General features: G+C 33.8%; 1 protein-coding gene across 4 annotated transcripts in view; it reads left to right on the plus strand.

Annotated features, from left to right (window-relative positions):
* Positions 1 to 13,851, plus strand: part of LOC106054111 (unconventional myosin-XV-like) — a 117,654-nt gene that overhangs the window by 40,592 nt on the left and 63,211 nt on the right. For all 4 annotated transcript variants that reach the window (XM_056021343.1, XM_056021344.1, XM_056021345.1 and 1 more), the window contains exons 5-9: positions 5,278 to 5,387; positions 10,492 to 10,566; positions 11,251 to 11,451; positions 11,806 to 11,869; positions 12,987 to 13,100. In XM_056021343.1, the coding sequence (XP_055877318.1) occupies positions 5,278 to 5,387; positions 10,492 to 10,566; positions 11,251 to 11,451; positions 11,806 to 11,869; positions 12,987 to 13,100 (564 nt within the window). The remainder of the gene's footprint in view (positions 1 to 5,277; positions 5,388 to 10,491; positions 10,567 to 11,250; positions 11,452 to 11,805; positions 11,870 to 12,986; positions 13,101 to 13,851) is intronic.

Raw genomic sequence — 13,851 nt, forward strand, 5'->3', positions numbered from 1 at the left:
CTCGTCTGTCGGTCTGGTACACATTTTGTACACGTTATTTCTCGCACTTGCCATTCTCGGATCAAGTTGAAACTTTGCTCAATTATTTAGTATCCATAACAAAACATGAATCAATAAAAAAATTAACCAATTAATTAATCAATTAGCGGTAATTAATTAATTTTGTTTGATAAAGAAAAGAGGATATAAATCTTTCAGTATGAAGACTGTAAATGTACAGTAAGAAAAGCTTTTATCCTTAATTTTTACAGTATTTTAAAAATATTTTGCTTGTTTTTAGTAGGAGAATAACATAGATCTAAATGCTGTAATTCTGTGGGCATATTATTCTGGTCTTTTTAAAGCTGTGTTTACTTTTAATTATCTAGATCCTAGCCGTCCCTTAAGTGCCCCCAAATTTCGTATTATTGTCATGTATGAATGGTTAAATTAGATCAATCTTTTGTAATTAATATCTTCATTGGGTAAATATATTACATTAAATTAAATATAGATAGAAAAAAAAAGTTCTATCTGTTCATATTACAGATGAAGTACTAAGTTAGAATAAACTCTTTCTTTTTTTCTTTATGTAAGCACGATAAATCTGAATAACATTGTCGGGGCCGGTTAAGTCATAGGCAAACTAGACAGCCGCCGAAGGCCTCCGATTGGTGGCTTCCTCACACATGACACAAAACAATATTTTTTGTTTAGAGAAGAAATAGCTAAACCTGTGTCCAATGTTATTGTTGAAGTACACTGCCCTGATATAGTATATGTACAAAACTGCGTTATGTTGCTCTTGTACACTTTGTCAGGAGCCCGACTGTTGATAATTTGCATCACTGCTTCTCACATGCATAACAGTTACCAGAAAAAAAAGTCATTAAAACACGGCTTCAGGCAAATTTCGAAACTCTCTGTACAAACTTGCAATGAAACCTGTGCCAACAGGGGCGTGGCTCTGATATGATAATCAAAAATATTACGTGCCTTTTACACATTGGCAATTATAATAGCAACCGTCGTTTCGTTTTTTTTCTTTCTGTTTTATTTTTTAAATTATATGATAGGCTATTCATATATAATAAATATGAAATCTAATTTCAGCTAAAAACATAATGTACAAGTTTTATTCGCCAAAATTTTGACACGTGGTTCTGGCAAACATTTCAGCACAACATGTAAATAAACTCTATTACGTAGCGAGGACATTATAAATGTATAGCTTTTATTGGTGTATCCGGTGTACAAACTAAAGGAAGTGAAGATAAGCTAAGTTTTTTTTTTCAATGTATATAATAATTTTTTTTTACTTTTTAGCACTACAGAATCAAATGTTTTAAGTGCTTCCGATTACATCAAAAAAATAATTTGAATATGAAAAAAAAAAACCATTAGACTTTCATTCTATGACTTGAAAACGTATATAAAAAACACAATGGGCAGCTAACTTGAGGTAATAAAGAAGATTTGATACAAAGATATACTACAACGCATTGAGATATTATTTAAAATATGGCTTTTTTTGTTTGTTTTTTAGTTGGCAACTGTGACGTTGAATTTCGATTTCATGACCATGACATTGTCTAGTTTATTTAAAATGATTTTGAAAATCTCCAATTATTTATACAAAGAGTTTTAAATAATTGCTATATAAACAGTGTATATTGTTGTACTTAGAATACAAACATTCGTAATGTGAACATTTGAAGAAAGTTTTAAAATAAGAAAAATTATTTAAAAAATACTTTGAAAAAAATACAATTCCTCCTTTATAGCCATTATTTTGCTCTTAATAATTGAATGTTACATTTAAAAAAAAAAGAAAAAAAAAGACGTAGTCGTCTAGCCAAATTTAAATTATATTTTTTAACTTTAACTCCCAAAGGTAAACATCAACTGATTTCTAGAAAACCGTTTTAACCGTGTCTAAGTTCCACGTTCCAGGTCCCACTCATTTTTTTTTTTTTGTTGTTTTTATAATTATAGTAGATAAATTTGCAAGGTAAATAGAACATTTTTAATATATATTTTTAAAAAGTGCCACTCTGCCTTGAAATGTTTCTTGGATATATTTTAAGTCACGCAAAGGGAAGTCTGTAGTTTTTAGTTTTGTACTTTACTGGATTTATATAGAAAGTTAAGCTGCACGAAATATGAAATAGAATCTCAGCACACACTTAGAGCTAAAAGTTCTATCGATTCTAAACAAATAAAACCAACTTTTAAATATTTGGTTTATGTGATAGAAGTAGGCCCTCTTAGGAATGTCTTGCCCTCATTCGTATTTATCAGATATAGGAAAGGTCAAGCTCATTTCTCAGTAATTCGTTTGTTTTGTTTTCGCTGTTAACGATCGATACAAGTGTTATCTTTTTACTCCCACCCATACTCTGGGCTTCTATACTAAAACAATGCTAACATGTAAACACAACACACAGTCGCATACACACAGGCTTACACACCTGCACACTCACAAACACACTTATGTATCTTTCTACGCTAACACTTAAAATGAATTAGAGGTTTCAAATAAACACCACACAAATTGTGCACATTCACTTTTTTTTTTAATTGAGTTTAAAGTTTAAATTCAAATATCTAGTTCAGTGTTTCCCCACCTGCTGAACTTCTTTGCGAACCAGCGCTGACAACGTATGCTATATGTTGATATGTTGAGCCTGGGAGACGACCGTGATCTTCTTTGGCGAGCTTAAAGTAGGACAGAGTAACAGGGGTGCCCCCTCCCCCCCCCCCCCCCCCCCGTAAGCGCTAAAAAGATCAACTCAGGCGCCATATCGCCCTCACTGGCGTAGAAATAAGTAGCTGGCGCAGATGGCCTCTGAAAGAGACAGTTGGAGAACTGTCACAAGAGCTGCGGGACACACATTTGAGACCTAAAGGAAAACCCTTATTGAAGACAAGGCGCAGAAGACGGAAGGGAAAAAAAAAACTTCCGCCGGCGGAAAACAGCTTTGTCTGCAAGAGATGCGGAAGAATATGCAGGTCGCAACTGGGTTTGTGTAGTCTTGTGAAACCCTGCACTCATCCTTAAACTTTGGTATCGAAGACATTGCCATTATAATAGCTCTATATTGCTTTAAAATGTTTTAAAGAAGTTCAATACAAGGGATAGGGATAACCGCTGGTTAACACTAGTTAACACAGAGTCCAAGGACTCTGTTTCTGACAAAATAATATCACGTTATGGCTATGGTAATCTCTTCTCTAGTCTATTAATCGATCTATTTTATATGCAGGCTGCACAACGTAGAGAAAACATGCGTTAACTATTAATAGCTTGTGAATGTTTATGACACAAAATACGAGTGTGTCCATGAAAGAAAAGTTTCTCTAGAAAACATTTGAAGTGGTGGAGTCTAACATTCAACAACAAAAAAAAAAGAAAGGCGTGCTGCTTGACGCCTCAAGGGAATTTACTCCTTGATATTTAAGATCTACCCCTCGCTATCAATCTGTATCGTTTGTGCCTAAAATCATCTAACTGAAATTAAGAAACGGGGAATCAGACATTTAGGCCGAAAAAACATTGAAAATAGCTGTCAGAGTTATACAAAATATTAAGCATCGAGTCTTAAAGGGGCAGTGGAGCTCTAATTTGTCCAGGTCACCCTATGTTGTCTGACTAGGTCTACTACCAGTCTCAGATCGTTGTATATGGTGCCGACCTATGCTAGATCTGTAGACCGCTGAAAGTGGCAAGATGGAATCCCTCATTTACACTTAACATTATTTTAGTCTTTTTGGCAACCAATATTATAATGTCGTTTAATTACTTAGTCCTGCATTATGGTAGAAGAAGTCTTGTGTCAATTTACTCTCCGAGTTCACTGTTAATCCTATAAATATTGATCAGTCTCATTATATGATATACTATATTATATGGTAGCCAGGAGCTATACTTCGTATTTTTGTTAATGGAACCCCTGTCAATATTTTCCCCGTGACCTTACATGCGCGGTCTAGGTACGCTTGAATAGTGACAAGCACACCATGCCAAGGACTCTTGTTGACGCGTTCAGTAGCGACATGTTTGTCTAGTGCAAGTCTGTAGCATAACTGTTGTACAATTTGACAACTGACGACTTTTTTTTTTTTACAGTCATTTCAAGTTTTCAACCTTTCGTTACCTGAAAAATAATCATTCAAAGATTTATAACTAGTCAGTATTTTTGTGTGTGTGCCTTAGGATATAAACTGAATGTATTGTTGCTTATCAACTTTTAGGAATTTACAGCTTGTAACACATACATTCCTCAAGTATTTTCGTTCGTTTTCTGAAGTCCCATCAAATCTTCTTTAAAAATATCAGACTACGCCTTTTGAAAAAAAAAAAAGTTTAGTTTTCTAGATATGTTGTGAAATACTTTTAAAATTTTGGTAAACATGATAACAAAAGGAGTGTGAGAAAAGAAATGTATAGGCGGCCCTGTTGGTTAGTTGTTTTTGTAAACTTTGCACATCAAAAGTTTTGATCTGTTTGAGCACGACGAACATGAGGGTGAAAATTAGTGGAGACCCTGGGAATAGTTTGTATCTAGGCAAAGTTTGAATAGAAATGCATGGGAGACGACCGCATGCCAAAGGCGATCTTCTTTGGCGAGCTTAACGTAGGACGGCGTAACAGAGGTGCCCACCGTAAGCGCTATAAAGATCAACTCAGGCGCCATTTCGCCCTCACTGACAGAGGAAAGTAGCTGGTAGAAGATATCCCCTGAAAAAGACTGTTGGAGAGCTGTCATAAAGGCTGCTGGACACACATTTGAGACCCAAAGAAAAGTCATTATTGAAGACAGGCGCAGAAGACGGAAAGAAAACTTAAATAGACCGCCGGCGGACAACGGCTTTGTCTGCATGAGATGCGAGAAAATATGCAGGGCGCAACAGGGTCTGCGTAGTCATGTGAATCACTGCACACATCCTTTATCTTCAGAATCGAAGACATTGCCATTATTATTATAATATAAATAACTCTAAATGCATGTCATAGTTAATAAGAAAGAAATCGATTACTTGGAAATGTTATGTCATTTTACCTTATTTTCTTATTTTTAATAAGTAGATTTTTTGTTTTTGTGATATGAATGTCTCTAGTGAAATTTAAAAACTAAACGTACATTTCGGTTATAAAAAAAAGAACAAAACCGTTGTAATGTATATTGTGGACGAGTTAGCCATAAAACAATATATTTAATTAAAACCCCAACGACTGTTGTAATGTATATTGTAGACGAGTTTGGCTTCATACACTATTTTTATTTATACTTACAGACTTATACTGGAAGTATCCTGGTGGCAGTCAACCCGTACAAAATGTTTAACATTTATGGTTTGGATATGGTGAAAAGATATGAAGGTCGACCTCTTGGTGAGCTGCCACCGTAAGTATACTTGTTACAAGCGCATGGGGTGGTTAATACGACTTGGTACTTTCAGAAGTGTAATCGGATGACACAATGTCCTGTTGAAATCTGATGACAAAATATCCACTTGAAAACTGATGTCACGATGTCCAGTTGAAATATGACGACACAATGTCCAGTTGCTTGCCGGAAATTCTAGTTTAGTTGAAGAAAATCGAATTTAACCCTCAAGTTGTAAACATAAAATCAAAGAAAACAGACTACACACACAAAAAAAAATCAAACATTAAAACTTTCTAAAATTCAAATTAATAATAAATTCATAATAGATGTATCATGAAGATTGAAGCTTATGAACTGAACAGACTGATTTTGTCTTTTAAATGTACATATATATATAGGTTTTAAACCGAAATCACAATAATGTACTCGTTACGGAAACGAATTATTTCCCTTTCAAACCTACTAGAAGTCAATTGTAAAGAAAACTCTGACTATTTACGTTGCTGTGGCAGCATTGAAGATTATACTACTCCACGTATGTGACAATACCATTGAATACGATTACACCATTATTTCAACCTCAGTAATGCGGTGTATCTGTTTCCCAGCCTGATACGCAGTCACAACACCTCTATTTGGTTTTGTTCTTTGTTACGTTTAAATTAAGATTCAGGTTTTTCTTCACAAATGAGAGAAATATAATGTCAGGAAAACTATCTCTGGCCATAACAATCTGCTCAGGAAGACTGGGCAAGCTGACACTACAAAGAAATATTTGCTTTTTTTGTGGCACGCGACCTTAGCTGCAAGTGATAGTACTTGGGGAACAGCTGGCCACTTGTGTCAGATGCGAAGACAAATTATAAATCTAGAAGCAAAATATAACACACAAGTTCAAATTCTATGATAGTCAATGCTACACAAAAGTTGTATAAATAGCTGAATTCTGTATATCAGTTGCATTTCATTGTATATGTATTGTATTTCATTGTATTGTAATGTATTCTCAGTCATATTTTTCCCCCTTTTTTCCCCTAGACTTTTGTTAAAAACAAACACCTACAATAATTTGTTATATTCACTATTTAAAAAGAAAAATATTGTGTCAAGATTTAAAAAAAATAAGAAATTGTCTGGTCCTAAAAAAGAGTTAGCACGAAAAGATGTGGTCAGTTATGTTTGCCAGTGGACTCTGGACGCCACTCCGCTTACGCTTGTTTTAGGCGTGTAAATATTGTGCGCTTTACACAAGGCAAACACAAGCGGGGTGACTTTTTCCTCCCCTTGCTTAGTTCTTGCACTGCGCATGTCTGGAAGTAGGAAGTTTCTAAAGTTGTTCACTGTCTGCAGGTTCAAATGGCTAGCATTTTCTGGATGGATAGAATATTTGAAGAACGCAAAGTCTGAAACACATGAAAGCTAACTATATATAGAAACTATGCGTGTGGGATAAAGTAAAATATTTCCATACTGTTTTTAACAAGATAGTAATAATAAAAACAAAATACAAAGGGAGTTTGACGGGAATTCGTTCGACAAACTCGTAGGCGGCACTTGTGCACCCACTGTTTGTTAAGCAGTGCAAGTAAAAAAAAAAACCGCTATATCAATAATTGTGAATTATAAAAAAACAACTAATAAATAATATAACCGTAAGGTTCCATACAAAAAGTAAAATCAAAACATGATCGTCTGAGATCGGGTGCCATAAAAATAATGCTTGTCACTTATCTTCTTATCTATGACCTCTTAAATTTAGTTAAAAGTATGTGTGTATAATTGTGTGCCTAAAATGTGTATACTAAGTTTTCAAAACAAAAAGTTCAAGTTTGGGGTAATCTTTTAGAAGCGAATTCGCCTATGAGAACGTATTAAACTTTGCTATATCATATTTGTTACATTATTGTGACCAATGATTGAAAGTTTTTCTTATCAATGTAACAAAGAAAAGCAGTATTTTATCCCGCTAGCAATAGTAAGTGAGCCCAAGACTTTTATGAACTTGATATGAAGCATAATAATAACAACTCGAACTAACAAAATTAATGCTGGAACTTCTAATGTTTACCAAAATATACAAGTAATAATACAAGAGGCTGTGTTGAATGTTTACTATTTAAAAGCATGCACTAACGACATGGGGGGAGGGGTCAAAACTAAGATGGTTTACCATGAACACCATTCTTAGATCTTCCATTTCTCTATTTGTATCCTTGATGCTCTTTGTGTGGTTTCTTCTATACAATGTTCTACAACAAAAGCACTAAAACATATAATGCCATTTCTAGGAAATGTTTTCAATATAAAATACTTGCTGACGCAAAAGTGAACGATTGTAAAAAAAAAAATAATATTTTATTTTATTCCATTTTCTACAACCGCGAGGAAAAAAATCTCCATTCATTTAAATACCAGCAACAAGCCCTAGTTAGAAAGCGTATATCAGCTCTCTGTGTCTGGTAGAAATCTACAAACTCGTTTTTTTCCTCTTCCCATTCTCGCATCAAGTTGAAACTTTGCAGAATTATTCATTGTCGAAGACACTATATGGAATCAAACAAAAACAAAATCCAAATAGCAAATTAATTAGTGGTAATAAAAAAAAAAGAAAAATACATCTTGCTGTATAATGGGTAGGAGTGCCAATAACTCATTTAGTTTTAATTTAAAAAATAAAAGAAAAAGAAAAAAAAAACGTATTTGCATTTTTCCACTCTGTTGTTAGTCATACATGGCATACTGCGACAATCTTTTTTTTTTAATTGTTTTTTTTAGAACAATTAGCCTAGATGTATTAGTTCCAGTACGAAGCCATACGCCGCCTTATATCATTTATAAGCCTACCGATGCCAAGTCTATAGGCTATAAACACTTTTTCTGTTCACACAACTAGACTAATTGCTTCAGAAGGATAAAAAATCAACAAATGAGCAAAACAAACACAGATGATTTCAGCGAAAATGAAAATCAACAACTTAAATTATCCAAGGCAAATATGACTCATGAATCCGCAAAGCAATATGCCTATTTGCTAAAGCAAGTGGTCAAGTGAACTGTTTAGTGAAAATTCTACAAAAACCTGGCCAACGAGTTCATGTGTTGGCAGACCTAATCCCTGTGCTGTTTGCTTGCCAATCAATGCAACACTCAATAAACAAACGGAAAGTGAACGAAAAGAAAAACTAAGGTGGACATTCAAACTGAAACAAAAAAAACGACTTGTCTTTAAACCATTTTAAATAATCTAAAAAAAATATTGTATAAAATTGTTCTATTAGGCTTACTAAATTTAGATCCATTTTCAAATGATTTATAAAATTTTTGTTTTGTTTTACATGTTTCGAAGGTTCCTTTCGAAATGAAGATTATTACATCCTTGACCTTGTTCAAACTTACTGCAGGACTTAGGGGGTTATGTGAAGGGCAGGGTTCGAATCCAGATCATCGTGACGTCAGTTCAAAGAGCATGCCACACGAGCATTGATCAATCAGCTATCCTTTTCATATATATATATTTATATAGTCTGGCGGTGTTTTCTCGAAGTAGATCTTCTTGAAACTGTCAGGTAGAGTTGACCCTTCGGCTCTTGGAACTCCAGGCCAGCAAAAGTGAACAAGAGCTCCCTTTCACCGGCCTGAATGAGTAGTGTACACTGTTCTGTCTGGCGGGGTGTCAGACTCGCGGCCATAGACCTCGTGCACCGGGAGCCCTGCCATTTTCCCTTTTCTATACCAGGCTAACCGTGCAGGACACGCCATTTATGTAACGGCCCCTTGAGGAACGGCGCCTGGATTATGACAAGGTTGTGAGAGCTTTTTTACAACTCTGCAAAGTGCAATGAGGATGCTCTCGCACCCCCTTAGGTACCCTCACGGGAGTCTTGTTTTGCTACCCTTTAGCCTAATCGTTTCCTCCTACGATCGTTTCCACCCGGGCACCACTATGAGGCAGGGTAGCATGCCCGGGCGAAGTAGATCAAGAAAGATCTATAGATTAGGCCTATAAACTCTTAATTCCTGAGGATCGAGTAAAAAGCCCAATTTAACCCTCCCTTTTCCCTACTTTCAAACAATTACTAGAACTTGAATCTAGATGTAATCCTAGGACTAGATCTAGACTAGGTTTTTTTTTAAATTTTTTAAATTAATATTTTGGGATGCACTTGTGGCAATTTGTGTTTATCTTGATTAAAAAAACTATTGTTTGTAAAATGTTTTACATGTTTCGGATGTTCCATCAGAGTTGAAGACAATTTACTTCCTAGTCCAAACCTCCCCCAGGAAGTCAGGGGATTGTAGCGAGTAGGGTATGGACCTATAACCATCGAGACCACCGAACAACAGTCCAGCGCGCATACCGCACGACCAGTTTGCTACGTCGTTCTTGGGTCCCATCATGTCACATCTATCTTATTGATCTAGATCCAGGCCAAGAGTAATAGATCAACACAAATATTTTCAAATAATATTGCACTGGCATCATGTTGAGTTGAACATGCTTGAAAAGAACTTCTCTTGTTCATTTATTATCTAAATTCTAGATGATAACTTTAATTAACATCTAAGTCGCAGAGTCATTTCTAAGTCTTTGTTGCATCTTGTCTTCTTCTTTTAAATTACAAACGTTACTTTACTTCAGAAGAGGATCTAGACTAATCTAGTACACTGTCCATAGTGACAATCACAGTGGTCACCAAAATCTAGATGTAGATCATGCCATCTTATTTGTAGATATTGTCCAGAAAAGAGTACAATTAAAAAAAAAATAACCTAAACAAAGAAAAAAATCTTAATAAAAGTCTAGATCTAGGCCAATAACTGTTGACTTTCAGCTTTTCTAATTACATTTAGATATTATTTATTAATCTTCCTTTTAAAATTCTTGTTATCTCTTCATTGGCTATATTACCTATATAGATCTATATAGATCTATTTCTTCCTTTGTCTTCCATATGTTCACTAGTGAATTTTTAATTATGATATGTCTAAATAATAAAAGTGTTGCACATTTTAAATTAGACTTTTCTAGCCACTAGGATTTTATATTAATTTACAGTGTAGTGTTTGGCCATGCTACATGAATTTGATCTTTTTTCTTTTTTTCTATTTCCATAATCAGGCACTTGTTTGCAATCGGCAGTGTTTCATACTCAAAAATGATGAAAGATTCTGAGAACCAAGTTTTAGTGATTAGGTAAGTTTGATCACTATTACAAACTTTTGTCTTTGTTGACTCATTGTCCAAAGGAAAGTGATGCAAATAATGTAATAAGTGAGACCTGTAACTAGACATAAATGACAAGAATCAAAAGATAGATGAACATTTTTCTTTTAATGAAGCAAGAATAGTCATAAAAGAATTAATAATGATCTCTAATGTTTTTTTTTTTAGTTCATGTTCCCATAAATTGCATATACTTATTTGTTTTTATTCACATCTTCCAACCATACAAAAGAATCAAATCAAAATCTTCCATCCGTTACTCAGAATTTTAGTTTACTGTAATATAGATTTTGCACTATTGAAAGTCCTTGGACATTTTTCTAACCACTTAATACTTTTATTAGTTATTGGCCTGAGAAAAAATTGAACTCCACGTCATCTGTTTTTCTAAAGAGGAACTTAATAATTAATTTATTTGTTTTTTTTTAAAGTTCTACCAGATGCTAGACACTGGAATATACTTTGAGTGAAATAGGCATGTGTGTAACCTTTCCATTGTTGACACAGTCCATTAGCATACATACACTAGGAAATGTTTGGTGCAGAGACCACTATGTCAGCTAACATAAGTGCACTTGTTTGTTGACAAAACTTCTCTCTCGTGTTTGCTTTTCACATTGCCTGTAGCATTTTTTTTGTTTCTTTCACACTTAGTGGCGAGAGTGGAGCTGGAAAAACAGAAAGCACCAAATTAATAATGCAGTATTTGGCTGCAGTCAACAAATCTGGCAACAATCTCATCACTGAGCAAATCCTGGAGGCTAACCCACTTTTAGAGTCTTTTGGCAATGCTAAAACCATAAGAAATGATAACTCATCACGCTTTGGCAAATATATTGAGGTGTTTTTCAAAAGGTGAAGTCTTGTTTACTTTGGTATAACAGTGGAAATTTCCATTGAATATGATGCCCGCCCTTTTTATTTACTCTTTAGTTTTAATTCTTATCCTTTTTTCCTTCCTTGGTATTTACATATGTCTCATTTTATTTCAACATAATTAAAAAACAGACGTTTGCTATCTGATAATTGAATTACTATACAAATTGCTGACATTATCAATATCATTTTGTTTTCAAGAGTAAACATATATTATACTATGTAAATTACTCGTATTTATTTGTTTTTGTTTTAGCAAAATTTGTAACCCAATTCAAACTCTAGAAGTTCCAATTGTAATAAAGTAATGTTATATCATTTTTGTTTATTTAGTGGATCAATAGTTGGTGCTAGAACATCTGAATATTTGCTTGAAAAATCAAGAATAGTAACTCAGGTTGGTTGGCATATAATTTGGTAACCTATTAGTTAAATTCACACAAATTGATACCCTTCTTACAGAAAATTCTTTAGGTCTGGTCTGGAATAGAAATCATTTTGCAGTTTATCAAAAGTTAACAATAGAGATATAGATGAGGACAATGATTAAACCAGACAGATAGAGCAGTCAAAGTTTGCATTTGTGTTGGTTCACATCAATGTGGTTGTTCCTGTGGAATGAAAGTACAATTAGCTGACTCCCTCTATAGTTTGCAACTCAGTTGTATACCACCACAAATAAAAAGAAATGAATGTAAAGGGTTTCATACATTTGTCTCCTTATACATTTATGCATTTGTTTTTTGTTTCACATTCAAATTAGCAGGAGCGCTTGCATTATAAACACGCACGGTACACTAATTTGTGAAAAGTGTTACTTCAAGCTAAATAACTAATTATATTCAACTGAACACATTTGGTCATATCTCTGTTGTCCTCTGACACATTTGTAATCTACATTGTAGCATATTAAGGAATGTAGTATATGGTAGTGTACCCAAGCATCTCATGAATTATTTATGCTGCAAGACTGAGTTCAAAATCTTTGCCCCCCTGGAGGCAACAGCTAACATCTATTATTTAATCCTACTTCAATAGGCTCAGTAGACCATGCCCAACACTCAGTTCAAGATTTCTTTCTTTATAGTTTGTGATAACTATAATTTATTTGACACCTTTCATAAAAACATTCACATTTTGTAACTTGTCTAAAATATTTTTAAATTAAATTAAGCACTCTTGATTTTAAGAAATATGTTTATTTTAAAAATTATATTTTGATAATCATTTTAATCTTTAAATCAGGGCAAAATTAGTTGATTGTAGGAAATCATTAACTTAAAGCTAGCAGCCAAAAAAACACATTTTTTTTTATTTTATATATTTTCAAATATATATATTATATTATTTTCCTTAATTTTTATAAGATGAAGATGAAACCTTAAATTTAAGTTGAAGTGAATCAGAACAATTATATTTACAGAGCCAGCATTGTGTTGTATAAATGTATAGTTCATCCTTGTGTTGTAGACCAATGATTTATAGTTAACTTTTTATTCTAATTACAACTTTAGGCTCCTGAAGAAAGAAATTATCATGTATTTTATGAAATGCTTGAAGCACTCACTGATGAGCAGAAGTCAAAATATGGCCTTCAAACAGCGCCTAAATATTTTTACCTTAATCAGGTATGTGTAATTAAGACAGCATCAAAGTAATTCTCTAGACATATAAATGTTTATTTCATGTCTATCAATCGAGGAGAACAGTCAGTTATTAGGTAATGCCAGAAATCATCTTTTTTAGCCCCTCCCTTGTAAGAAATCATAGAGAACTCAATATCCCTACCACTTTCTGTTAGAGTAATATAACAAGAACATTTGAATTTAACAAAAGATTTATTTATTATCATTTTCCTTAATTAGTTTTCATCATGGTATCAATAAAAATGATGGGTAAAGTATCAACTTCTTTCAGCACTTAAATGACTTTTTTCCCAGTACTGTACATATACCGGTACATCAGGCAGCCATCAGAAACCCAGTGATGTTAAAAAAAGGCAGAGTATTTTTTCCATATTTTTTAAAACCCCCGGCATAGCCCTTCCACGAAAATTAGACGCTCAAAAGTCAAGGGACCACTTTGTCTGTTATTCCTTTAAATATTTTTTTTTGTCATGTAACAAATCTTCGGAACCAATGTAAATAAAAGTTTATACTAGTCACCCACCTAAGTCAATATGAAATATTTGAACATTCCCTAGGACAGTATATCCCAAACTTGTTTCTCTATGGAACACTTTGCACATTCTGAGTATTTAGTAGAACACTATGCATATTTTTTAAAGAGATAAATTTATGTGGTGGCCTTCTAGTTAACTATTCCAGTAGTTTGTGGAATTCAGGCCTCGGGAAACACTTAGGTTCTGCAGAACACAGT

The sequence above is a fragment of the Biomphalaria glabrata genome, chromosome 2, assembly GCF_947242115.1.
Source record: "Biomphalaria glabrata chromosome 2, xgBioGlab47.1, whole genome shotgun sequence".
NCBI lineage: Eukaryota > Metazoa > Mollusca > Gastropoda > Planorbidae > Biomphalaria > Biomphalaria glabrata.